Genomic DNA, 27,736 nt, shown 5'->3' on the forward strand with positions numbered 1-27,736 from the left:
TAGTAGTTGAAGTGGACTAGTTTTCTTAGCGGAGGTGCGGAGTTTTTGATTCAGGACTGGTGTAAGGGAGGCTACTGAATGGGAGCAGTCAGTGGATTCGTGTGATACCAACGCAAGCCACCCAGACTACCTACTACTGCCCATCAGTTTGACTTTTTGGGCATTTAGGGCACACAAAGAAGAACACCACCTTTATCCTCTTGTTGTCCCCTTCCCCTTTCCTTCCTCGCGGACTCTTCAGGCAGAGAAACCCTCCAGAAATGGCTCAGATACTGCCGATACGATTTCAGGAGCATCTGCAGGTAAGCAGACATACAGAAATCCCTAAATTTAATCCCAGCTCCTTTCTTTTTGCGCCACTCCTCGCCCTTGTGGGTCCGCACACACACAGCACATGTCGCATTTAAATGGAATCTGAAAAAGGGCTGCGGGGTGGTGCTCAATATAGCTACAGGCCTAGTTCTCTCCTGCCGGGCAGATGATGACTTGTAAAAATTGAACAGTCAGATCGTACACAGCCCCAATGCGGACCGGTACGTGTGTGTGTGTGTGTGTGTGTGTGTGTGTGTGTGTGTGTGTGTATTGGGGGATACGCCGCAGTTTTTCCCGTTTAAGTTATAAACGACGCTGTCATTTTCACTGCGGTGTTTTGACACTTTGTGACAACTGAGCTCAGCTGTTCGCGCTACGTTGTATCTGAGAAATGAATGGCACTTGTTCTCAATCTTTGTTGCTGCCACGCTGTTGTCATGTCCTGCAGCCAAATACTCCCAGTTTCAGGAGCAAAAATCCCAACCAGTGTCTCTCAAAATGCCCAGCTTTTGCACACAGCTGGGCGTAACTGATAAAAATCACCGTAATGTGTTTCAAGTAACAACATGAAACTGTGCGCTTTATTTAGATCTTGGTCGTTGGATGTAGGTGTACAGGGGGATGTAAAAAGCGGTTATGTTTGGATTCACTCGGCAGTTGAATAAGTTCTGGAAACTGGCTGCTCAATCAGTTGTAATGAAGCCCGTAAGACCAGAAACGCATCATTCGATTGATATCTTGCCATGACCAAAACGCAATATGACATCTAGTTCCATAATGCAGCGTCAATATCATATTGATTTAATGTGTCTCCAAACTCATGGTGATTATTTATTTTATTGTATTGGTTTTGTCTTAGGGAGCATCTGCACAGCTTCAAAGCAATTTGCATCAATATATCAGAGGAACTCAAGCCCCTCAGACTCTTGGTGGAGAAAACGCACGCGGGTGCACACACACAACACAAATGCCCTTTTACAATCTGTGACAAGAAAAGAAAACAAGCAGCCAGTGATTTAGTCGTCTGTGGGGGAACAATTTGCACTATGGCCCCCTTTTTTTCCACTGCTATGGATTTTTAATCGCTGTCCCGTAGCAGCCCCAGTGCTTGGTGTCTTGCAGACAGAAGAGAAACTTTGTGATGCACCCCTCCACCTCCCCTGGTCTGTAGCCTGTTGTTATGGTAACAGCAGGCAGTGAAATGGCCTTTCACTAGAAAAAAATAAAAGCTCAGAGTCCCAACCCCCCTTCTCTCTCCCTCTGCTCCCTTCCTCTGGCCAGTAGCCCCACTTTCTCAGCCAAAGATCCTTTATCCACTAAAAAACTGCCAGCCAAAAGAGCCTGCAGCCTAGCAGGCTCCTCTCCTCACTGACAGGAGCGGTACACTGCTGCTCACTGATGGAGCACAGTGCAGTACCTGGCAATGTCTGGTTATTAGTCCAGATTGCTCACAACAGCACAGACCTTTCCCTTTATACATGTCTTAAGAAAATCAGGCCTTGAGACGGCGATAAGCAGCCCGCAGCTTTATGTTTCACCTCTACCGTGAAATCCCAGCTCTGCTACAGTCGTATCTTCCTGTGAGTCTAGGTGGCTCCAGCAGAGTGAAAAATGCTTGGAATTTGCAAACCCAGGACTTTGGGCCTCAAGTTGTTTAGCTTTTTTTTTTTTTTCCTCCTTTCCTTGGCCTGGTATTTACAGCTCAGTGTCTGCAGTCTGGGCCGAGGTTCACAAGTGTAACATGGATTTAGATTTGTGATGAGGTACCAGCTTGTTGAGCTAGCACTTGCATAATATACAGAGTACAGCAAATGCCATAATATCCTGACTATTAAAACTGTTGTTTAAATGGGCCTGATTATGCTTTTTCTCATCTTCTGTCATGCATATACTATTTAAATGCTGATAACATGGCACAAGTTTCAGAAGAGGTCTGTGAATGTGCAGCTCCACCCACCTACTGTTCAAACCTTCAACCAGATTAATGTTGAGATAAATGAGCATTAAAAAAATCGCTTTAATGTTCCTCTGTTTAGTGCAGACATATAAGATGAAGGACTGGGGTTTCTGTAGTGTTAAAGCCAGCTATGGATTACCTGCCTAACCTCACACTGTCACTAAGCTGTGGGGTAAATTCTCTTTACTTTGCTTTATGATTCTAGAACCATACTGTGCATGAGCATGGCAGAATCTGTCCTTAAATCAATGCAGTAATTGGTGGATCAGAGTTGGGTTCTGTGGATTATGATGGAGACAAAGATGAGGGACTGAGAATGGTCTGGTGAATTATGAAGGCGAGAGTCATTTACAGCTTTTGTGGCTCTTGTGCTGGCTGTCGGTGCAGCAGCCTACGTACTGTAGCAGCTTGTGTAAGTGCAAAGATTTCCCGCAGCTCTGAAGTGCCTGAAAATTGTCCTGTCTAGCTGAGTCGGGAGAAGTGAACCTGCTGTATTTGTACTAATGAAATGACGCCACCACGTCAAACCACTGGATGTGTTTGATAGATAACTGAGGTAAGCAGGCCCCCGTTTAAGCCTGGCAAATTGCATCAGGATAGGAAGCAGGATGACAGAACAGTCTAAGCGAGTCTAACAGGACACATCTGTGACCGCAGCAGTGGCTGGCAGGGACAAGGCTGAGCGTCTGTGTTCAGTCACCGGAATTCGATCATGAATGCATTGAAAGAGCAGTCATCCAACACATACAACACTCACATTGTGTCTTTCTGTAATTTCAAATGGGTCATGAACTTTGAAATTTGGATTAACTACAAGTGCGGATTGTTCTACAATCCACACTAGAATCAGAGATAAATATCTGTGTGTTTATTCTGACTTGGAAGTTCGAATATTAATAGAATCCATTGCTACTTTAAGGTGTTCATGATCGCCATAGCTATATACTTTAGGTTTATTTATATAGGCACTATTCACACTAACACTTTACTCAAGGCACTTTATACTTCAAGGTAAAGATCCAACTAAATTGAGAGAAAATCCCAACAATCTGATGATCCCACATGAGCAAGCACTTTGCGACTGCAGGAAGGAAGACCTCCCTGATAACAGGAAGAAACCCTCTGGTAGACCATGGGTTAAGAAGGGTGCGACTGGTTTTGGGGGAGGGGACAAGAGGAGAGAAAGATGGAGAGACCAAGACAAAAAACAAACTCTGATTTCCTAAAATAAAGGCTACGCGCTTTGCGAGCAAGTTCCACTCCCCCCCCCCCCCCCCCCCCCCACATTCTTCGATTTATTAAAAAAAAAGTGCTTGTGTAATCTCGTCATGAGCCCAAAACCATCAGCTGCTGATTCAACGTGTCAGTGCCTCAGCAAGATGTCCACCCAGCCTATGACTCACCAAATACCGTCAATGCTGCTTCATCAGTTAAGATCTCCTGCCTTTTGTTACTGCGGTATTAACGTATTAATACGTTGTTTTTATTGTCTCATGTGTGCAGCGAAGATTGCTTAGAGGAGTCTGCAGTGTATCACTGGTTAGTATTTAAATGGATCACTGGAGACAGTAAGATGAAGCTGAAGTGGGTTTTTAGTCTGGCATATTCGACTAAGAATCAGCTGGGGGGGGAGTGTTCTTACAGCGAGCCGGTCTCTCCACCCTGAATCGTACTGTAAAATGCCAGAGGCCTGTGTTACTGGAACTAGAATCAACATACCTTGCTACCTCTTGGCCATTGTTCTTCATTTCTCGCAGGAGGCACATACATCACTCTGACTTCTCTTATTTACAATGGTTTGCTCCCTCTCTTCGTTGCCAACAGGATATTGGTCAGTGTCTTGAGCTCCTCCTTTCACTCCCAACCTTATCTTTTCCTCCATTATCTTTATTGTAACTTCCCTTCCCTCTGCTTCCAGAGATAGTTTTGGCAGTCTTGAAGAGATGCAGCATATGGCTCCATTCCTCCCCCAGGGCTTTTCTGTGGCCTTTACAAGATGCCTTAAACAATGAAAATATTATTATTCTCATCCTTTATTATTTAATCATTGGGACAATAAACATTAAAAAATGCCAACTGCATAATTAATTAATTCTCTGGCTTAAAGAACTTGTTCCACGGTTAAGCAGCACTTGAATATTGATCTTTAATGAAATATTTGTCTCTTTATTATAAACTGCAAACATGCTTCAGTTAAAGTTGATTCTGTAATGTTGTGAAAGGGGAATTATGTTAATTTGCAGCTCCATATTTTTATTCTTGGACTTTCCTTGGACATTGGCACAACCCCAAAGGTGATCCTTTGCATGAAACAAGCTGCTTTAACTCTGTTTCTCTACTTTTAAAGCAGCTTTCTTATGATTGGCTGTCCCAAACAGAATGTATCTGGCTGTGGTTTGCGTTGCATTAACTGTTTAAGAATTACAGCCATTTTCATACATGGTGCCCAGTTTTCAGAGGCTCAATTTGTGCCTGATTAAGTGAGGCCAGTTTCCTCATTATTAGATGACAAATTAGGCAGACAAATGTTGAACTTTCATGTAGTTGCTTTTCACTGGAACTCTTAATATGAAGTCCAAAGAGATGTTGCTAAAACCAAAATAAGCCTATCAGAAACTGTTACGGCCCCTGGCCTTGGATGAAGTGAGGCTGCCTGCTTTATGCAAATTCGAGTGTGGCAACACGATTTGCTGCACAAAATTTTACGATTGGACATTGTTGATTTGTCCTGAAGTTTTACAATCTGGTACATTCTTAAAAAGAATGAACGCACTGACCAGCTCAAGAATTTCACAACATCTAACCAAGTCATGAGCACTCTCAAGCTGATGGAGGTACCATTGTTAAGATTTACAATCAAAACATGTCTTCATGAATGGAAATACAGGGTTTACAAAAAGGTGCAAAACACTGGTTACGCTTGTGAACATGAAAATGAAACCAAGATGAACTTGTACCAGAATAGTGGGAAGAGAAAAGTGTGGAGAATGAGGAGTCATACCTCATTTTCTATCAAACACGAGGATGGAGGCATTGTTATGGCATGGGCATGTATGATTAGCAGTGGAACTGGGTTACTAGATGATGTGACTGCTGATAGAAACAGCAGGAGGAATTGTGAATTGTATAGGGATATACTCTCTGCTCACATTCATTCAAATGCAGCAAAACAGATTGGATGATACTTCATGGTGCAGATGGATAATGACCTGAAGCATATTGCAAAAGCAACCCAAGAGTTCCTCAAGGCAAAGAAATATGAAATTCTTCTTCAGTGACCAAGTGAGTCACTCGATCTCAACCCAGCAGAGCAGATTTTCAGTTGTTAAATACAAAACTGAAGGTAGAAAGATCCTCAAAGAAGAAGCAACTGAAGGTGGCTGCTGTAAAGGCCTGGCAGAGCATTTTAAGGGAAGAAACTGAATTTTGTGGTCTGCATCAGTTCTGTCTTTTGATTGGTCACAGGACTGTAGGTCTCGAAAACAACAACAAAATCTAAAAAGAAGCCAAAAAACTGCAAAAAACTAACAACTGTGTTTGGTAATAACTACATGTCCCCCCCCCAAAAAAGTGACTAACCACTGTACACATGAAAATACTGATAAGCGTAGCCTATGCTAAAGCTAGCACCTGGTATAAGTGAAAATCTAAAAATATTTTGGATATAATTAATTAAGGATAATTCAATTTTTCTTTGGAAGCAGCCCCTCTGATCACCCCAGGCTGAACACTGCTGCATCCTTCCTGTTTTGGAGATGACATGATTTAAATGGCTCAGCGGTCATGATTTGTTTTCCTGCTCTATCAGCCAACTGCGAGATAGTACAGTCCTTGTGATGAGCAGAAGGATTCCTTTCCGCTTGCCTCAGACTGCATAATGCAGTCAGTTCAGTCATCAGAGGGAGAGTGCATGTTTCTGTCTGTCCTCTCAGTTCAGTTAGTTTGACAATGTGTGCAGTAATTCCTCTATTCAACCAAACTGACTTGTTCTCATTAGGTTTGCTTTATTAAAATTTTCTAATGTGTTCTTGGTTTTAGTGAATCTCTTGTTGTTATTTTTTTTTAGTTATTTTTTTTTTTTTAGTGGTAATTAAACTTTATTTACAGCTAGCTGCTTAAAATGATGATTAAATACACTGTCAAGGTCCAGTCGAGCTTTAATAAAATTAAGTATTAGAGATGTAATGATAAGTACAATGACAGCATTACTATTTATATCATAGGAAATTCTGGAAATTATTGTCAGCTTGTGTAAAATAAAGCTCTGTTTAGTTAACATCCAGCTGCGTGCCCACGCTTGTCCCCTGGCTCCATGTACCACCGACCAGACCTCCTGTATGGGAAAACGACCTTTAAGAGTATCCCTGGAAAACTTGAGCAGACCTGCTGCTATTTTAATCAAGTCCATGTTATGATCCATCGCTCACTACTTTCTCTTCCCCTAAAAAGCAAATGGCAGCTGCTCCCACATATATTTTCTCACCACATTTTAAGTTGTTGCAACAAAAGCATAGTATTAAAGCAGGAATATTGTGCTTGTGGCTGAGTTTTGCTTTCACAGCCGCAATTCTGTAAAAGTCGGGATGCTGTGTAAAAATTAAAATAAAGAGAATGAAATGCAGTTCTGTTTTATAGCTTTATGTGTCACCTTATGCATATCTCTCACAAACTGGCTGCAGCTGTTCGCCTGTGAATGAGGATGGGCTCACTGACCAATAATTAATTTTTAAGTACTTTTATTACAAAATGTACTATACTGTGTATACTATGTATACTAAATATACATACAAAATGTGTCTGCCAGCTGAATGCAATTTTCTCTTATCTATGATACAGTCAATAATTAATGTACTACAGTGTATTTGCATTTATGTAGGCCTTTTCTAGTCGTACTGACCACTCAAAGTACTTTAAACTACAATTTCCAGTTAACTAACAGTGCTTACTAAAAAGTGTTGGGGGGTTTTCAGGGTACAGGTTCCTGCTCATCTAGATGAAATGTGAAACAAACACATATATACTACTAGCTACAGCTCTGTCATCTGGTATACTTCTGATATATCATTAGCTCCTACCCTTTTTGTTTTTGTGTATATGTGAAGACATGTCTGTGGTCATACTCTTTCTTTAAATGTGATTGCATCTGTGTTGTCATTTTTATAAACTGTTTAGCCATTTCTTGGAAATGTACTTGTATCTGTTTCCAGCTACTGACTAGCTTACTGACCGTTATATGATACTCCACCACTGTAAAATGGGGTAACATAATTAAGCTAAAGGTTCTCACTTTTATTTCCTCAAAACTGTTTTTTAGCTGCAGAACCTGGGCGTAAACCCAGCCAACATTGGGTTCAGCTATCTGACGATGGAGTCGGACAAGTTCATCTGCATCCGTGAGAAGGTGGGCGAGCAGAACCAGGTGGTGATTGTGGACATGTCGGATCCCACCAACCCAATCAGGAGACCGATTTCTGCCGACAGTGCCATCATGAACCCCGCCAGCAAAGTCATCGCCCTCAAAGGTATGATGATGACGACGCATATAGAAATGACACAACACATTTAGGCAGCAGTGGCCAATAGATGAGAAATACTGTATTGTTCTGAGGCAAAAGAAAAAGTCTGTTGGCTTTTATTACTGGTGGCCCTATATTAAGCGCAAAGTATTTTATTATTGTTTAAAGTCCCAGAATGAAGTCTGCATGGCCTCTGCACTGTTTATTTGCTTCTAGTTTTAACAGATTTAGCCGTTTACTAGAAATGCTGTGGGAAAGTCGCAGCAAAGATTAATGCCTGTCAATGTTGTAAATATGCCGAGTGCACTCACATCTATTACCCAGTGTAGTAAATTGGTTGTGAAAATTGATCGCCTGTCACTGAAACTAACCCTTAGAGCACAAACACAAGCGCTGATCAGGATGATTTGCTTATAATGCTTCTCTCTCTCCCTCCTCCCCCTTCCTCCCTCCCTCCTCCTTCTAAGCACAGTATTCCCTGTTTGCCCCTTTCCTTATGGTCTATCTTTGTCTTCTCATTCTTACCTGATTGACACTTTGCTTTTTCTCCTTTGCTTTCTGTCATTTCTCAGACGGTGAGTTGCTTTCTGTCTGTCTACCCGTCTGGCACGCTGTTGTGATGATACACTGGCCATGTCTCTCTCATAAAAGCTATCCCCTGTATCCCTTTTAACTATGCACATCTATTTCGACCACTGATCAATCAAAACACAGATGGCTACAAGAAAGGCACCTCAATATCACACGCACACCCACACTCCAGCCTAATCTTCTGGCAAATGCCCTACTTTTATGAGAATTGCACATGTGTTAGCATGACTTGTATGCTGGTAGATGTGTATGTGTGGTATGCATCATCAGATGTTATACAGTGAGAGGAGTCGGGGCACTCTTTGTGCACCTTTGCTCGCCTCTGTGAGCGTGTGCCAGCAGCCGTAATCAATGTTCAGATCTTTCCTTCCTGCACATAAGGGATGCCATTTATGTATCGTAAAGGCTCTGTGTTTGCAAGTTTGTACAGCAGCTCTAGTATTTACATGAGTCATGCATTACATCACCTGTTTGTTTTTCATTAAGTATTTTGGGTAAATGGAGGTTGTATCTGTGTTTAGTCAATTGTGACATTTTCAAAAGCTGCCGTCTGCTTTCTGTAGCTGCGGGTCAGGTCACTCAGTAAAGAGTGGTGCTTCCCTGGCTTCCGAACAATATCGAGCAGTTCAGATATAATTTTTATTTGCTCTTTATTTCTGACACGAGTTTTGAACACTCGTGTCAGAAATCTCCCTCGGTTCCCCATTACACTGGTGCTCACAGCACGGAACAGTAGTTACATTAAAGAAAATCATCAAGTCTTGGCTGAAACTAGGTCTTCGCCACTCGAAATAATCAAAAGAACAAGCTATTAAAACGTTTCCTCAATGAATAAATAGTTCCAATTAAAAGTAGCTCTATTTATTTTCTAACTATTTCGAGGCAGACATGTTCATCTGCAGGTCTGTGTGTTACTCAGAACAGCTATTTAATTTGTTGTTTGGAGTTATTTGACGACTTCTTTCTTGCCTGTTTCGTCTCACGTCTCTGTTTCTTTACCGACCCTCAGCTGCCAAGACGCTGCAGATCTTCAACATTGAGATGAAGAGTAAGATGAAGGCTCACACCATGTCAGAGGAGGTCATGTTCTGGAAGTGGATCTCTGTAAACACCGTGGCTTTGGTGACAGATACTGCCGTCTATCACTGGAGCATGGAGGGGGATTCCCAACCGACTAAAGTATTCGATCGGCACGCCAGTCTGGCCGGATGTCAGATCATTAACTACAGAACTGACGAACAACAGAAGTGGTTACTGCTGATAGGGATTTCTGCACAGGTATGAAAGCACAGATGATATAAACATTTTCTGTGAAAGGAATATTTATCTCTCCGATCCCTGTTTATAGCCTTATTGGACAAAAGATCACACAAAGAACACTTTATCTGAGGTCAACTTTTGTTCTCTTCACTGGGCTGGAAGGTTTTGGCTGTGAGCAGGTACACACTGGAAAGCAAAAGAATTGTTTTTACCACACTAAGTTTTGAAACCTTTAGCTATTGTGCGACAGTGAATTAGCTTTAAAAAAAAAAAATCTGCATTCCTAACCAATGACTGGATCATCTACTTTCTACAGGAACCAATAAACTTGGAACTTCATCACTTCCCATATTTGTTTGCTCACTGAAGGGGAGGATAAAGAGATCAAGCGGTTATGCCATTGTATTATGCCAATAAGGGTGTATAATGTCATTAAAAAGAAAAAACAATTTAGTCCAGGAACACATAAAAGACACATTCTGAGAACAGTGGCATGAAATTCTAACAATTAAGCTTCCCAGAAATTTCTGCTGTAACCAGCCTCGCAGCATTTTATCCTTCTCTTACACAAAGAGTCGGTCATGGTTTGCAGCTGGAAAAGGGTAGAGTGCCTATTCCAGGTCAGAGTTGCTGTCCCAAGTGAAGGAGTCTATGTATCTCTGAGTCTTATTCACAAGTGAGGGGAGCAGGAGACTGACAGATGGATTGGTGATGAGGATGCTATTCCGGTCTGTTGTGGTAAACAGAGCTGAATGTAAAAGTGAAGCATTTACCAGTTGATCATCCCTACCCTCAGCTATGGTCACAAGCTTTTGGTAATAACTGAAGAATACAAGAAATACGTTTTGTCTGAAGGATCAAGCTGAGGTGGTTCTGGTATCAGACTAGGATATTTTCTGTCCTCTGTTGGGCAAGGTGTTCTGGACATGTCATAGTGGGAGGAGATCAAAGAGTAGGACACGCTGCAAAGATGACATCTCTTTGCTCGCCTCAATGAGATGGAGGAGGCGGTTGGGGAGAGGGAGGTCTGGGCTTCTCTGCTTAGGTTGCTGCACCCTGTGACCTGCCCCTCAATAGGTGAAAGAAAAATGGATGGACAGATGTCTTTTTTTGCTGACTTGCTGAATCTCAATAAGAAAATCAATACACCACTCTTTTTCTGTTTTTCTAAAGGAGTCTGGATCTAGAGGACTATGTCAAAGTATGACAACATGCATACATATTTCAAAGTGAACTTGTTTTATATGTATATGTAAATCAAATAAGCAAACAGTTTGTTTACCCACATCTAACCAAATGCACAGATAATACCTACCATTTGTTCATACACATACAAACACACTGCCTGAATTTTAAACCTGTATCTTTGATCCTTAATGACTTGAACATATCAATTTTTTTCCCCCACCCTTTTTTTTCCCTTTTTCCTTGTCCTCCAGCAAAACCGTGTGGTCGGAGCAATGCAGCTGTACTCCGTTGACAGGAAAGTGTCCCAGCCCATCGAGGGCCACGCTGCTGCCTTCGGGGAGTTCAAAGTGGAGGGAAATGCCAAACCTTCCACTCTCTTCTGTTTTGCTGTGCGCTCACAGGCTGGGGGAAAGGTGAAGGCCATTCGAATGTACCCATGATGCTATCTGTGTTTTTAGCTGCTGAGCAAACTGCTTTGAAGTGCCTTGAAAGAGTAATGTTTATGTTAGAATCCTATGAAATAACTTTTATGCGTCATGCCTTTTGGTTAAAATTGAAGTTCCTATATGGTAGCATCAGGAAAGTTTATTTAATGTACAAATCCTCAACTGTGATGTTCTTTTTGGTCTCATTTGCTGTACTGTTGTCTTGGTTTACTTCTACCAGTTACACATCATCGAAGTTGGTCAGCCAGCTGCAGGAAACCAGCCATTTGCTAAGAAAGCTGTGGATGTGTTTTTCCCACCAGAGGCCCAGACAGACTTTCCTGTTGCTATGCAGGTAAAGAAAATGAGGCTGCTTCTACTGTACTCTGCTCACCACATTATGGGTCACTCCTGAATGTTTCTCTTTCTAATTATTCTCCTCAGATTGGTAGTAAGCATGGCGTAATATACTTGATCACAAAGTATGGTTACATTCACCTGTACGACCTGGAGTCTGGAGTGTGTATTTACATGAACCGAATCAGTGCTGAGACCATCTTTGTAACCGCTCCTCACGAAGCCACTTCGGGAATCATTGGTGTCAATAAGAAGGGACAGGTGAGAAGCAAACGGGCAGTGAGTGTGTGCAGAACAAATTCCCAAGTGAAATGTTTATTGACTGTAATGACTGTAATGTTTTGGCAAGCTATGCCTGGCAGACATTCTTAAGAAACTGGACTGTTAACTGGACACATTTCTTAAGTTTAGTTATTTTTACTGTGCAGTTCTTAATTATTATCTGTTCCTTTTTTATTATAGGTTTTGTCAGTATGTGTGGAAGAAGAGAATATTGTAAACTATGCCACCAACGTGCTGCAGAACCCTGATCTCGCCCTGAGGATAGCTGTCAGGTCAAACCTTGCTGGGGCAGAGGAGCTTTTTGCTAGGAAGTTCAACACTCTGTTTGCCCAGGGAAGTTACTCAGAGGCTGCGAAGGTTGCTGCATCAGCACCCAAGGTACGCCTGTCTCTGCTGCCATTTTGTCATTCTTGCCTATGCTAATATGAACCAGGTGTGGGTGAGAACTGCACAAGGAGTCTTGCATTTGCACAGAATCAAATTGTCAAATATTTTTCTGTTGGTGCTTAAAACTATGACAGTTACACACACTGTGATTCAGCACTGAAAAACGAAACCCAAAAAGAATCCCGTGTATGTTAATGTGAAAACACTGCAATAAACATGAAGTTCTCCTTCAAAACATTTCATGGAATCTGCTTTTGTTTTGTTTTTTACTCTACGACTAATAATTCCTTCATTCTTTGATGTCTTTCCTCGCCTCAGGGTATCCTGCGAACAGCAGAAACCATCCGCAAGTTTCAGAGCGTCCCGGCCCAGCCGGGTCAAGCCTCTCCACTGCTGCAGTACTTTGGTATTCTTCTGGACCAGGGCCAGCTCAACAAGTTTGAGTCTCTGGAGCTGTGCAGGCCTGTCTTGCAACAGGGCCGCAAGCAACTACTGGAGAAATGGCTGAAAGAGGACAAGGTATAACTGGAGGATTAAAGAAATGAGGCAGATTTGTAGATATACATTTATTTTATTTATTTTACAGTGACCAGTGTAAGTGAAGTAGCTTTCCTCCTCTTGTGTTGTAGCTGGAGTGCTCAGAGGAGCTGGGAGACCTGGTGAAGGCCTCTGACCCCACTCTCGCTCTTAGTGTGTACCTCAGAGCAAATGTCCCCAACAAGGTCATTCAGTGCTTTGCAGAGACTGGCCAATTCCAGAAGATAGTGTTGTATGCTAAAAAGGTAATCGGAAGGCTTATTGTGTTTCCATTTAAATTTTGAGCATTGCACAAATGGCAGGCATGCAGTATGTTTATAGTATTGCATTGATGCTTGAAAGTGCATTTTTATCCTTCTGCGTTCGCGTAGGTGGGATATACCCCAGACTGGGTGTTTCTGCTGCGGAATGTGATGCGTGTGAATCCAGACCAGGGTCTGCAGTTTGCTCAGATGCTGGTCCAGGATGAGGAACCGCTGGCCAACATCAACCAGGTAAACCCGCACAAACGTGAACGCCTCTCTCACTGGAGACATCCTGCTCGTGTGCTCCCTTTAAAATGCATGTGCCTGTTTAGCCTTATACATGCACGCTAACGCACAAAGTGCCCAGTGTGGGAGCCTACATATGTGTTATTCCAGATGTGGCAGCAATGCCAGGAATTCACTGAGTCAGTCACCCTCTCCTCCCTTTAAAGCCACATCATCACTCCGCTCTGTCTTAATCTCAAACAGGGAAGATGATGACTTTATGAAAAGTGATGGTGTTAAGGCGACCTTTGCTTTTCGGATGTGAGCGTTTCATGTTTAAGGACATCTGCAAAACAGAAACATCTGGCTGCCGGGCCTGTGGTGTTTAATAGTGTGCAACTCAAGCCTTTGCATGCTAACTCAAATCATTGTTCACAGATGGTCTGAAATAAAAAAAAAAAAAAAAAAAAAGAGAACTTTGTCTAGCTATTTGTGTTTTGACTGCTCTTTTCTCTCATGCTCTTTGGTAGATTGTTGATGTGTTTATGGAGGGTAGTCTGATCCAGCAGTGCACCTCTTTCCTATTGGATGCTTTAAAGAACAACCGCCCAGCAGAAGGTCACTTGCAGACACGTCTGCTTGAGATGAACCTAATACACGCCCCCCAGGTGAATGTTAATGTTCAGACTCTCCTGCAACCTTTTCTTTACTAATGTTAAATACAATGTGTTTGCTCATGTGTGCGTATGCGCTGTTTTAGGTAGCAGATGCAATCCTTGGGAACCAGATGTTCACGCACTATGACCGTGCCCATGTTGCTCAGCTGTGTGAGAAGGCAGGACTACTACAGAGAGCTCTTGAACACTACACTGACCTGTACGATATCAAACGAGCCGTGGTTCACACACATCTGCTCAACCCTGAGGTATGCCTGTAGAAGGGCAATGATGCCTGTATACTGCTCTCTTGGGAGCGGCTTCATTTTACTCTTTAATGTGTGAAAATGCTTCCTGAAATGACTCCTTTTTCCTCCGTGCTCAACATGTTGCTTTACTTTCTCCCCGTTTTTTCTTTTTTCTTTTTAGTGGCTGGTGAACTTTTTTGGCTCCTTGTCAGTTGAAGACTCTTTAGAGTGTTTAAGGGCCATGCTGTCGGCTAATATCAGGCAGAACCTGCAGCTGTGTGTCCAGGTAGCATCTAAATATCACGAACAGCTGGGAACTCAAGCGTTAGTGGAGCTTTTTGAATCCTTCAAGAGCTATGAAGGTAGGTGGAGTGGTTTTTCCTCATTTTCTGCAGGTTTGAATTCACACTAGATTAACTTAACCACCGTGTTGTTTCTCCCCTCTCATATCTCTACAAGGCTTGTTTTACTTCCTTGGGTCGATTGTGAATTTCAGCCAAGAGCCCGATGTTCACTTTAAATACATCCAGGCTGCCTGTAAGACCGGCCAGATCAAAGAAGTGGAGAGAATCTGTAGAGAAAGCAACTGTTACGACCCAGACAGGGTTAAAAACTTTCTCAAGGTATAAAGATCCCCTAGCATATTTTTCTGATATTAGCATCTTCCAGAGTTAATTCATAATAAACCTCATGTTTCTTCTGCTTCTAGGAAGCAAAGCTAACGGACCAGCTTCCTCTTATCATTGTTTGTGATCGCTTTGACTTTGTCCACGACCTAGTTCTCTACCTTTACCGCAACAGTCTGCAGAAATACATTGAAATCTATGTACAGAAGGTAAGATCTACAGTTCGGGTGACTTTATACATAATCTGATTATTATCTAGTTATCGTTATCGAGCTGCATGATGCTTCTCTATTTTGAATCCTACCCACTTACTTTCAGGTCAACCCCAGTCGTTTACCAGTGGTGATTGGAGGTTTATTGGATGTGGATTGTTCTGAGGATGTTATTAAGAACCTGATCATGGTGGTCAGAGGGCAGTTTTCCACTGATGAGCTGGTGGACGAGGTAGAGAAAAGGAACAGGTAAGACTAAAGGGTAAAACGATTTCCTGTCATCTCTTATAGCAGCTTCTGAAATGACCTGGCCTTTAATGCGTAGGTATCTTCATATTCTGTATAGAGTTTCATATTTATATCCTGTTCATATCCTTTACATAGCTTGTACTCACTACAGCCTGTACATACTTATAGTTATAGAATATTCACAACATACTTCATACCGTGTACATTATAACATACCATAATAGACCCATTTCTGTAATATACTCACATATCTATATTATTGCTAATATATATTGTAATATATCTATATCACTAAAGCACTTCTGGATGGATGCAAACTGCATTTCGTTGCCCTGTACCTGTGCATGTGCAATGACAATAAAGTTGAATTCTATTCTATTCTATTCTATCATGCTGGTACATAAAAGCTGTTAAATCTAACTTCTGTAGGAATGAGTTTAAATGATAGATCAGAGTGCAAGCCATGTTTGCGGTTCTGCTGAACCACTTAGTTATGTGTGTTTTCCCCTCAAGTCATTGAAGGAAAAGAACAAATACTAACTTGAAAATTGTTTCTTTTCCAATAAACCTTGAGGCGATCAATAGTAAAGAATCATGATCTCCTTAGCTGATGCCTATAAATCCTTAAGCATTCACAAACAGGAGTGGAATACATGAATGTAAATATACAGACATTTATCTTTGTGTTTGCTCAGTGCATTCTTGTTAGTTTAATGCATACATGAAGTTGAAATTAATGTTTTAATTTTAACACCAAAGGTGATTTCTAGAGTGGATTCTCTGAGGTTGTCATTGTGTTTCATCGATACCTCAGCATCAACCAGCAGAATAACTTTGTCTCATATAATGAAGCTATTTAGTCTGTATCAACAAAGGTGGAAGTGAGAAACCCTAAAACATGACTCAATCGGCCTGCTGAGTGGACAATGCTGCCATCTAGTCTTCTGGCTGTGCATTACATCACAGGAAAAAGCTACATTGTAGCATCATCTTAGAAATGTAATGTGTGCTTTTACCAGTCCTTGCCATGAAATGAATTTTAAAAGCTTCTCCTAGGTATTATGTAATGAAGCTTTATATTAACGTACAGTTTCTGCTATCAGGTTGAAACTTCTGTTGCCATGGCTGGAGTCTCGTATCCATGAAGGATGTGAAGAGCCAGCTACCCATAACGCCCTGGCCAAGATCTACATTGACAGCAACAACACACCCGAGCGCTTCCTGAAGGAGAACCCGTTCTATGACAGCGCTGTGGTTGGACGCTACTGTGAGAAGAGAGACCCCCACCTGGCCTGTGTGGCTTATGAGAGAGGGCAGTGTGATCTAGACCTCATCAAAGTATGTAGATCACATTGTATGGCTTTAGTGTCATAGTTTAAATAATTATGATGAATGCATTTTAAACTATTTGTTCATGTCAGGTGTGCAATGAGAATTCATTATTTAAGAGTGAGGCTCGATATCTGGTACGGCGGAAAGATCCAGAGCTTTGGGCGACTGTGTTAGAAGAAAACAATCCTTTTAGAAGACAGCTCATCGACCAGGTATGGGATCCTCCACCTCTTCTTTTAAAGTAAAGCACGCAAACATGAATTGTATATATATTTTTTTTCTTTCAACATTTATTTTCGATTTTCCTCCTCTCAGGTGGTGCAGACAGCTCTGTCAGAAACCCAAGACCCAGAGGAGGTGTCGGTCACAGTGAAAGCCTTCATGACTGCAGACCTGCCCAATGAGCTGATTGAACTTCTGGAGAAAATCGTACTTGATAATTCAGTCTTCAGTGAACACAGGTACTTCAGGCTCACAGCTTATTCATGGTGATCATTTACGTGCAACCATTTTTCTAACTTTTTTTTTTTTTTTTTTTTTTGCAGAAACCTACAGAACTTGCTTATTTTGACGGCCATCAAGGCAGATCGCACTCGTGTGATGGAGTACATTAACAGGCTAGACAACTACGATGCTCCGGATATTGCAAACATCGCTATCAGCAACGAGCTCTTTGAAGAGGCGTTTGCTATTTTCAAGAAGTTTGATGTGAACACCTCAGCCATACAGGTAAAAACAAACCTAATCCTGCTAAAACTGCACTGATGCTGGAGGTCGAAGTTACAGTAAGCTAAAGTTACTAATCACAGAACCTTTTCTCTGTAAAAATGTACATTAATATGTGCATTTATTTTACTCAATTAAGTACAAATTTCCATTTCTTTTTGTAAAAGAATTTGTTGCGACATTTGATGTTTATATTTCATGTGTCAGGGTATACCTCATCTCTCGACCTGTAAGAACTGGCATAATCTCCCGGGCCCTCCTACCAAAGTTAGAAAAACATTTAAGAAAATCAATGGATTAATGAATGAATTGATATTTACCTTTCCTAAATCCGGGCCATTAAAAGTACTTGTGGGTAAGCCCTTTAACTAAACTAACAAAGTCATTTGCCAATGATAGCAGGTTTCATCAGTTTCTCTTAATCACTGTGAATTTAGCACAATAGTGAAAACGAACGAGCCTTAAAAATGCTAGTCCTATTGTTTTATCTCATGTTGGCTCATAGAATATAGCCATCTCTTGTTTATTTTTTATTTTGTATCCCTCTAGGTACTGATAGAGCACATAGGGAACTTAGACCGTGCCTATGAGTTTGCGGAGCGCTGTAATGAGCCTGCAGTGTGGAGTCAGTTAGCAAGAGCCCAGCTGCACAGAGACCTGGTCAAGGAAGCCATTGATTCATACATAAAAGCCGTTGACCCGTCAGCGTACATGGAGGTGGTCAACGCAGCCAGCAAGAACAGTACGTTTTTGATTTACAGGTAAAACATGCTAATGGTGTTTATCAGTCTTGGGTCTGAGCTGATCTGTAGTGTGTTGCTGTTTCTAGATAACTGGGAGGATTTGGTGAAGTTTCTACAGATGGCTCGGAAGAAAGCCAGAGAGTCTTACGTGGAAACGGAGCTGATCTTTGCTTTAGCTAAAACTAACCGTCTGGCTGAGCTGGAAGAATTTGTCAGCGGGCCCAACAATGCTCACATACAGCAGGTAAAAAAAACAACAACAAAAGTTCCAGCTGTAGTGTTAAAGAGATGTGTAGCTGTTGCAGAATGTGCTTTTTGCTCTTTGCCAGAAAATGATTGCTATCTATATATTCATCATCTGATCTCTACCTCTCCAGGTGGGCGATAGATGTTATGAGGAGGGTATGTACGAAGCAGCCAAACTTTTGTATAACAATGTGTCCAACTTTGCTCGACTTGCATCCACATTAGTCCACCTGGGAGAGTACCAGGCAGCTGTGGACAGCGCCAGGAAAGCCAACAGCACACGGACATGGAAGGAGGTAACAGGCGCAAAAACATTTTCTAGTATAATTACAGGTCTCCGCTTTGTCTGATTAATTTAAAAGACATGGGGAAACAATGCCGTAATTCTATACTGAGCATAACTGAATCAATATAGTGGCGAATTACAAGAGTAGTCATTTCAAGGCGCTTTATTTTTGTGACATTACAGACAGAAGCCCCAATGATCACACGGTTCCTTACAAGCAAAAGAGATGGATGGTAAACAAAAACAGGACAAAACAAAATGTCAGTGACATGCAATAGTGGATATAAATATAAATAGTGCTTATAAATGCATGGGGAAAAAAACAGAAAGGAAAGTGAGGGAGAGAAACGCACTATGGCTACCCAGCAGTCTGAGCCTGTCATAAACAAGATTTATAAAACTACTTAAGGGGCTGATTTAACAGCTTTTTTTAATTTTTATTTTATTATTAGTTTTGTTTTATTTCTGTGGATATAAGATTGAAATTGAGTGATTTTCTTGCTGCAGTTTTTATGTTATTGTTACAGCTTTTAATTCAGGTCACCTCAGTGTTTCTAATGTAGTCACTTCATGTAAAAAATGACAGATTCTTGATGATTAGAGGATTACACGAAAAGGTAGCAAAACACAGGATATGATGATATGAATGATAGAAGTGGTCCTCTGTTTATCGTTGGCTATCTCCAGTTTCATGCATTAATTTCTTTTCAGGTATGTTTTGCATGCGTGGACGGCGAGGAGTTTCGTCTGGCACAAATCTGCGGCCTTCACATTGTGATCCATGCTGACGAGCTGGAGGACCTTATCAGCTACTACCAGGACCGCGGGTACTTTGAGGAACTCATTGCTCTGCTCGAGGCTGCTTTGGGTCTGGAGCGGGCCCATATGGGTATGTTCACCGAGCTCGCCATCCTGTACTCAAAGTTCAAACCTCAGAAGATGAGGGAGCACCTGGAGCTCTTCTGGTCCAGAGTCAACATCCCAAAGGTAGTGTTTCTGTTACTATGTGTGCGCGTTTGCCCGTTTCAAAACTGTTCTTTCTTTTGTCGGATCAAAGAGGTTGCTTGTGTGCCATGAAATCTTTTGATTCATTACTCCGTGAACATTCTGCTTCTCATCAGCGCCATGAAAAAGGAGGCAGACAGAAAATTAATTGACTTGTTTTTCTGTCTTTTACAGCTAGTTCTTTACTGACACATTTCTGGTGACTTGCAGCAATTAAACTTTCATTTACCAGCTTTATGCAACTGTTTGTCATCTTGCACTCAAATAACCTTTTAAAAACTTTAAATATCTTTTTTAAAAAATGGTTAAAAGCATGAAATACTATTTTATTTTAATATTTTGCTAATTTCAAAAGATGTGTATTAATACATCTATATACCGGTAAATGGTTAAAAAATAATTATGCTTTGATATGAATTTTTATTTTTTTTTGGCTCTGTGTGTGTGTGTGTGTGTGTGTGTGTGTGTGTGTGTGTGTCTCCCCTCCCTCTCAAAAAGAGTAGGTTACATAAAAAATAAATCATCTATTTGATGTCAGCCTTTCAAAGCTTCAAGACATTTTACTTCAAATATATCAAATCTATTAGACCAGCCAAACAAATCTCTGACAGTAATGAATGTTTTCTGTCTACCAGGTTCTTCGTGCTGCAGAGCAGTCTCATTTATGGGCAGAGTTGGTTTTCCTTTACGATAAATACGAGGAGTATGACAACGCTGTCATCACTATGATGACTCATCTGACTGACGCATGGAAAGAAGGGCTTTTTAAAGATATTATTGCAAAGGTAAACACGGCTATTTTCAAATGTTTATTATTTTCACAAACTGCTTACATGATCAATTGATCACTTCTTGTGTTTTTTCTTTTATCCTTTAGGTTGCCAACGTAGAGCTCTACTATAAGTCTCTATCCTTCTATCTGGATTACAAACCCCTCCTACTGAATGATCTGCTGACCATTTTGTCTCCTCGGTTGGACCACAGCCGGGCTGTCATCTTTTTTAGCAAGGTAACAACCAGCATGGCCAGCTTCACTTTTTAAAACATATATTAAATAAAATGTGTTTTTCTAAATAAACTAGACCCATTGCTGATATGGTGTGACATGGGTTGCTTTTTCTCTCTTAGATGAACCAGCTGAAGTTGGTCAAGCCTTACTTGAGGTCTGTGCAGAATCACAATAACAAGTCTGTCAATGAAGCTCTTAACAACCTGCTTACAGAGGAGGAAGACTACCAGGTTTGCCAGCCTGCTCTGTGACTTATATTGATCACAACACGTGATGTAAAACACAAAGAGCTCAAATATGTGACCTATTTGTTGCCATTTTTTGTCGCTTTTGTATTATTTACTGTGTTGTAAGCATTATTTAAAATTTTTTTTAGACATTCAAACAAGTATGGCAATCAAATGCTACAAAGCTAAAAAAAAAAAAAAGAGTAATATCTGTGTAAAGAAAGTCATAAGGATATAACCTATGGCCTGGCTGTAAATCGCAGGTGATTTTCTAGCCCCTCTCGTAGCCACTGATAGCAGCGGTTCCAATTTTAGACGTAGCAATTTTGTTTTGCTGTGATGACGCCTGCTTTTTCACACCAGCACCAGTCTCTTTATGTTGAAATCCACAGAGCCAGTTATGGATTGAGGATAGACATCATACTGGTGTAAATGGGTACAGGAAGCAGTGCCCAGGACGCTGTTACCTCTGGATCTCAAATGCAATGCATTTCTATCCGTGTATCATCCACAGGGATTGAGAGCCTCCATTGATGCTTATGACAACTTTGACACCATCGGGTTGGCTCAGAGGTTAGAAAAGCATGAACTGATTGAGTTCAGGCGTATTGCTGCTTATTTGTATAAGGGCAACAACCGCTGGAGACAGAGCGTGGAGCTTTGCAAGAAGGACAAGCTATACAAGGTAATGAAAAAAATAATAGAAAAGCTCTTAAAAATACAGACGACTTTTAAAAGGTTCCATTTCCTCAATGTACCTATAGATGGCAGTGTTTGTTTACTTCACAGGAATGATTCTTTTGGCTAATTTCTCACACTTGAAGATAAAGGATTTTATCTTTCACTCAGCCATGTGAATGAGATACATTTTTGTCTCTTCTAGGATGCCATGCTGTATGCAGCGGAGTCTAAGGATGCTGAGCTGGCAGAGACTTTACTCCAGTGGTTCCTAGAGGAGGGCAGGAAGGAGTGCTTTGCTGCCTGCCTGTTTGCCTCCTATGATCTCCTGCACCCTGACGTGGTGCTGGAGCTGGCCTGGAGGCACAACATAATGGACTTTGCCATGCCGTACTTTATCCAGGTCATGAGAGAGTACCTCACGAAGGTTGGTGCTGACAATCAACACCAGGAGTTTATTTGATGTCAGCTTTACCACTAAAATAGATTTCACTATTGTGTAATTTTAAGAAGAATATGTGGTGTTGGTGATGTAATATGTCTGTGATTTCTGAGAAACAGGTCAAACATATATGGTGAGACAAGAAGGCAGAGACTAAGGCCTTCTTAAGTAATAATATTTAAAGGGACAGTTCAGCCCATTTTTTTTTTTTCCCTCTGGCCTGCAGTGCTGTTTGTCCATCTATATTAGCCGGTGTAGTTTGCTCAGCAGAAGGTAATTTCCTATATGAAAGTGCTCACAACAAGATTTGTGCAATTATTTTGTGCAACTAGGTCAATACTTCTGGGAAAAGGCGTTAATGTCGAGTTTGTCGTATGAAATTTTTTTTGGCACTTTAAGAACCACAAGACACTAAAAGTGTCATTTAGTTCTGTTACATTCAAGCCTTCAAGCGACGATGTCACCACAGCTTGTATTTCCACAACCATGCAAATACCATCAAAACGATCTAGATGGATTTTTTAAAAAAAAATCACTACAAGCCAGAGTGAAACATGTAAATCTTCATAATGACCTTTAAGTATATTTGCCAGTGCTACCTGCAGATATGTGAGGTCATGTCTTTGGGTTCTTTTCCAGGTTGATGAGTTTGCAGCGAAGGTGACGGTCTCTGGCCCTTTTTATTTAAAAAAATTCTCTTCTGTGTTCTGTCTGTCTGTTTTTCCTGTAACTTATCTCTTAGGTTTCTGATGTAGGAACCTAGCATGGACTGTAGATTGAATTTGGCCTAACTAGGTCTGGTCCTGGAGAACTGTAGTAGTGTGCAGGCTTTTGTTCCACTTGTGCCAGTACATGTTCAGATTAAGCAGGTTTCCCTCCAGTGAGCCCTAATCTTAGTTATTTATTTCTCTTGGTTTTTAGCCATTTGACACAAGTTCATGAGAAATAAAAATAAATAGACACATAACTACTTTTCAGTGAAAACATTAATAAAACATCTGGCTAAATGTGGCAGTAGTATATGAGTTAGACCAGGTGAAATGAACATTTTTAACCTCCTCTTATTCCAAATTGTATTTTAGAGCCTAAATAATAATGACTTAGTGACATTGACGCAAATCTGATGCAACAGAGATGAAACATAACAATTTTTAATGGATAATGTTTACTGGTTAAAGTTAAGAGTGACTATTATAATTGAGTATATAGTCTGCATCTTAATTTTGGGTAAATATGCAGCAGTAAAGGGACGTTTGGTAGATTATAAAGTGTTTTCTAGCTGTCAAGTGCAAGAAGGTAAATGTAGTCTAAAACAAAAACTCTGGAGCCAAGGCCTGTACACTATTTTTTTTTATTTATTTATTTTTTTTCTTCTTCAGCACCAGGATTAGCCTGTCCTGGCCTAACGGATACCTCTAACTTTTCTCTCTCTTGGGGCTGCATCTTGTGTCAAGTGGCATTTTTAAAGCCTTGAAACGCTGTGATCTTTCCATCTGACAGAGGCTTTTTGAAAGCCCAGAAAAGAAGACAATCACAGAGAAAAAGCTGCTTTGGCTTTAGACTTGCTCGATGCACCCCCATGTTTCTAACTAAAGGTCACTTTGTTTTAGTTTTTATTGTTGAAATTAGTGCAGGGCTGCAAACAATAACCTCAAAGGTTATGTAGTGCCCTTTCCTCAGTTTGTGGAAGTCTTTTCAGTTAGTTTTAATTTTTCAGTTTAGGTTTGTTGTAGGTAAACCTTTGGTACTGGTCAAACAGGTTGGGGTGGAATCTAACAGCCAGTTTGAGCAGCTAATCAGGTAGAGAAATCCCAACCCCGCCTCACATGAAGTAGTTCAGTACATACATGTTAAACAGGCAGCTTACCCCAGTGATACCATTGTATATGCAAATATCATGTTCTTTTCTCTACACCTTTGTCCCAACTTTTTAAGAAATGTTTATTTCTTTAATTCTGACTCAACATGACTCTGCGCTGACCGAGCTTCAATTATAAACCTTCAGTATTCAGCCTTCTCCACAGTTAAAGCACAGTGCCTGATTACTCCTTTGCACTTAGGGATTAGGATTAGTGCTACAAACAATTCACAATTACTGTACGCCTGGCAAGGATGAGCTTGACCTGCGAGCCCTTAGCTTGATTTTTAGGCCAGCAGTGATAAACACTCAGTCAGGAGGGTCTGCTTGCAGCTGTGACCAGGTGCACGTTGAAGTTGTGACTGCCACTTAATCTTGTAGCACTTTTTTAATGGCACAAAATTGGAATTTAGAAACGTACTGTTTAGCTTTTGCTCTCCTTGTATTCAAATATTTCTTTAACCTTAAACCTTACCTTAATTCTTCTTTTTAAAGGGTCAATTTTACACAAATCACTAAAATAAAATATCAAAATTAAATAAAATCAACCTGCTGGTGTCGAGTTGTGATGCAATTTTGGATTTGTTGCTGCTCTGTTGGATTGATGTTAATCTGCTTTTCTTCCTGGTGCATAAAGCACTTAGCTTTTAGAAAATTAGCACCTTTCCAAATTTGTCATTGTTCATTGTTATCTGGAATTCATAAGATGCAGACCATGTAAAGACTTTTTTTTTTTTTTTTTTTTAGGGCAAATTATTTACTGGTGAATATAAAAAATAAACAACAGCTTTGAGTCACAGATGGTATTTGAATGAAAGATGGTATATTAAAGCTCAGAGCAGAACCTGTTGGATTGGGGTGATAGCAGGAGTGTCACAAGTCATTTGATGCTACTAGATGTGATAAAAGGTTAAATGGTTTTATTTAATGTGATTTGGGTAAACTGACCCTTAAATTTTCATTTAACATTTTTACTGCAAGCTTTATTAGAAATTCTCACCAAACCTGCATGGCATCTTCTCACCTTTAGCTGCACTGTGAAGTGGTGATTGTAGTTTTGTCTTTCACAGATGAAGATCATATATCTTCTGTAACTGCTTGTGTTTGTCAGTGTTTATTAATTTGATGTGGGATAAGCCTTAGTGTATTTTTAAAGCTCAGGTATTGAAATATGAAAAACAGATTGAGCCAACTTGAGCTTATATACTTTCTGCACGATACCTAGAATCCATAAACTCAGACTTTCTTTCAACAGTAAGCGTGTGAGTGATGTCTAATCCGTCCTCTCTTCTTTGTTGCCCTCAGGTGGACAAACTGGAGGAGGCCGAAAGCCAAAGAAAAACTGAAGAGGAAGTGACAGAACCTCAGCCGATGGTGTTCGGTAGGTTTACAGGCAGAACAGCTCACTGAGGGATGAACATTGTTGTTCCTGGATAAAGTAAATGATTTCCCCAAATGAAGCTTGGGCTATACTTTACAATGATATAATCTAGCTTAGTTTACCCATAATAAGTGGACACGCTTGCATTTTCTGTTATTATCTGAAACCAGCAGCAGCTGTTGCTGTGTAATTAGCTTTACACCGCCAAAAGAATTACAGGCTCATTGAGCAGCACATAAAGAAAACCTAAGTGGAAAAAAAAAAGCCCCATAATTTTGTTTGATATAGAACAAACAAATTTAGCAGTTCAACAAAACAGTCCAGTCATGTGTACTTTCTTATAAAGACGGGGGAAAATTTTATTTTGTCTGTGTTTGTTTTTGTTTATGTGATCAGGTCAGCAGCTGATGTTGACTGCCTCTCCTTCTCCAGTGGCTACCCAGCCAGCGTATCCTGGCTACGGTTACCCTCCCGCTGCTGCCGCAGGCTACCCCGCTCAGCCCGCTTACGGCTTCAGCATGTAGATCCGCCAACTCGTCCTTCTCCTCCACCCCTCTTCCCTACACACATCCACCCACCCTGAACCACACTGCTGCTCTGGGTTTCAACTGGCTGACTGGTGGCGTACAGCCTCCTGAAATTTCGCTGGGCCTTCATTTCCCAGTGAGGCTCCACGTGAATTCACAGAAACTGCAATAGAAACTTTGTCTCTAGTTTTTCCACACCCACTTTAGAAGGGTGGCATCAAGTCTGTCGGACCCCCCTGTTGTATTTTCCACTCAGACATTATAACTGCATCACTGATCTACACGGCATGAAGTCACCTCTCAGCTCCTTAGAGGTATTAGCATACTGAAGATAACATTAGTTGCGCCAAACCACTCTGTCATGTTGCTGTTCCATGTAGACTTTATTAACCATAGAGCAGCTTTTTTTTTCTGTTTTTTTTTTTTTTTTCTTTCCTTTTAATTTTAGCACTGAAGAAGAGACTTTACTGCAGAGTTTAGGGGTACCTTACTCCTAAAGCACTGTCACAGCCTTACACATTCTGATGAGGCGGCAAAACGGGCTCATTTGTTCATGTTTAATTTTGCAACTGTCTCATGTTCTGATTAGAAAGACAGTTACTGTGCAATAGTTTTATTTGTCCTTTCACAACAGGTACAAATTGTTTGCTGTATTATGGACTAAGAACACTTGTTTTATGAGGTTACAGTCTCTGTGTGCGTATGTGTGTGTGGGAGTATGCGTGTAGCCTCTAAAGCCTTTGGGGGTTTCGTCACCAAAATCAAGACACACTCAATGATATCTCCACTCCTTTGCAGCTGCAAACCTTTTGCTGGGTCAGAGCGGTTGATTTCATCAGTCGACTTTTTGGAGTTTCGGTAACGGTTGTGGCAAAAAGGCTGAAAGAAAGCAGGTGAAAACGGAAAGGCGAATTGTAGACTGTGCATGTGCTGCCAAACTATAATGCTGCAACCAGGAGCACAATTTTCATGTTACACTCAAGTATATGAAGTATTACTAATGTTGAGTAAAAAAAACCAGTTATGTATGATGAAACTTTCTGATCCAACTAATGAAAAAAAACAAACAAAAGTGTGGCGAAGCTCCAACACACTCGAGATGAAAACAGGGGAATGTTAGCTCACGTCCTGGTGCCGGCTGGTTCAAGTGTCATTATTGTACTGAAAACAGTGTATAATTTAAATATATTGAAATACCTAACTAATCAAAGTATTATGGAATATGTATTGTCTATAGTGTGTTGTTGTAGTCTTAAAAAGCATAATGATTTTTGTAAGAAAATGACAAAATGCAAAAACAGCAGATGAATAAATGCCAAAATCTTGAGGTAAGGCTGCTCAAGGTAACAAAAGATGAGTTATTGACTTTATTTCATGTCAACGTCCCCATGTGATAAGCAGAGCTCTGGCCCGTCGTGGTCCCGGCACTGGATTTGTCAAAGATAAAATGCAAATAATCTGAGCTGCACACCAGTTGCTTATTTTATCTGCACAATTCTTGCATACAGAAAGAGGAATAAAGTTTACACACTGTGTGTGTTCGTGCATTGTTATTTTACATCAGGAGACACTGGGTGTGAAACATTTCAGTTGAATCAAACAAAAATTAAGAGTTAGACTACGAAAAAAGTGGACGGATAGAATTAAAATGCATGAGTGGAAATGTGTTTACTTCTCATCAACACAGCACGCTCGCAGAGGCACTGGTGCGCGTGCTTGTTCACTGTAAATACCTTCAAAGTGTTTATTCTGAACTGCTTAAGTCACATCCAAAAAGGAGAGACTAACACAAAACATAAGCTTTAAAAAATACAAAAATGGACGAACCTACTCTGAAAGGTAACTTACACTAAACCGATTTAAAAATGGAGGAAAACAGGAAAACCTAACTGCTCTGGAGGGCTCTTCCCCTCCCTGTTTTGTTGTTTTGCAAAAGAGGGTATGGAGTTTCACCTTTAAACATGGTTTACATCCATTTTTTGCTACACTGTAATTTCCATCCT

General features: G+C 40.8%; 1 protein-coding gene across 3 annotated transcripts; it reads left to right on the plus strand.

The window, feature by feature from the left end:
- Nucleotides 1-27,268, plus strand: cltcl1 (clathrin, heavy chain-like 1). Of its 3 annotated transcripts, none has more exons than XM_085295022.1 (32): nucleotides 1-302; nucleotides 7,584-7,791; nucleotides 9,386-9,654; nucleotides 11,076-11,237; nucleotides 11,491-11,604; nucleotides 11,694-11,867; nucleotides 12,069-12,266; nucleotides 12,594-12,794; nucleotides 12,905-13,057; nucleotides 13,184-13,306; nucleotides 13,813-13,950; nucleotides 14,043-14,207; nucleotides 14,368-14,548; nucleotides 14,646-14,809; nucleotides 14,896-15,021; nucleotides 15,131-15,273; nucleotides 16,377-16,611; nucleotides 16,695-16,817; nucleotides 16,921-17,066; nucleotides 17,151-17,334; nucleotides 17,881-18,073; nucleotides 18,161-18,318; nucleotides 18,452-18,616; nucleotides 19,318-19,593; nucleotides 20,247-20,396; nucleotides 20,489-20,620; nucleotides 20,740-20,850; nucleotides 21,362-21,532; nucleotides 21,731-21,952; nucleotides 22,607-22,627; nucleotides 25,131-25,206; nucleotides 25,603-27,268. In XM_085295022.1, exons 1-32 carry the CDS (start codon nucleotides 261-263, stop codon nucleotides 25,728-25,730), a joined length of 5,052 nt encoding a protein of 1,683 aa, XP_085151148.1. In that variant the 5' UTR covers nucleotides 1-260; the 3' UTR covers nucleotides 25,731-27,268. The 3 variants fall into 3 exon arrangements, with proteins under 3 accessions (XP_085151148.1, XP_085151147.1, XP_085151150.1); XM_085295021.1 differs by having other exon boundaries at nucleotides 2-302; nucleotides 22,607-22,633; XM_085295024.1 differs by lacking the exon at nucleotides 22,607-22,627 and having other exon boundaries at nucleotides 3-302.
- Nucleotides 27,269-27,736: the final 468 nt, after the last annotated feature.

This window comes from Mchenga conophoros, linkage group LG12, assembly GCF_057382185.1.
Source record: "Mchenga conophoros isolate Kocher_MC1m ecotype Shallow Benthic linkage group LG12, M_conophoros_male_GT1.1, whole genome shotgun sequence".
NCBI classification, from domain to species: domain Eukaryota; kingdom Metazoa; phylum Chordata; class Actinopteri; order Cichliformes; family Cichlidae; genus Mchenga; species Mchenga conophoros.

Excerpts from the sequence above, each read along its gene's own strand:
- cltcl1 (XM_085295021.1), top strand. The coding sequence starts at position 261 with ATGGCTCAGATACTGCCGATACGATTTCAGGAGCATCTGCAG. Across the intron at positions 12,795-12,904 it reads AATGGCTGAAAGAGGACAAG|CTGGAGTGCTCAGAGGAGCT; the intron begins GTATAACTGGAG and ends CTTGTGTTGTAG. Across the intron at positions 20,397-20,488 it reads TTAAAGATATTATTGCAAAG|GTTGCCAACGTAGAGCTCTA; the intron begins GTAAACACGGCT and ends TTTATCCTTTAG.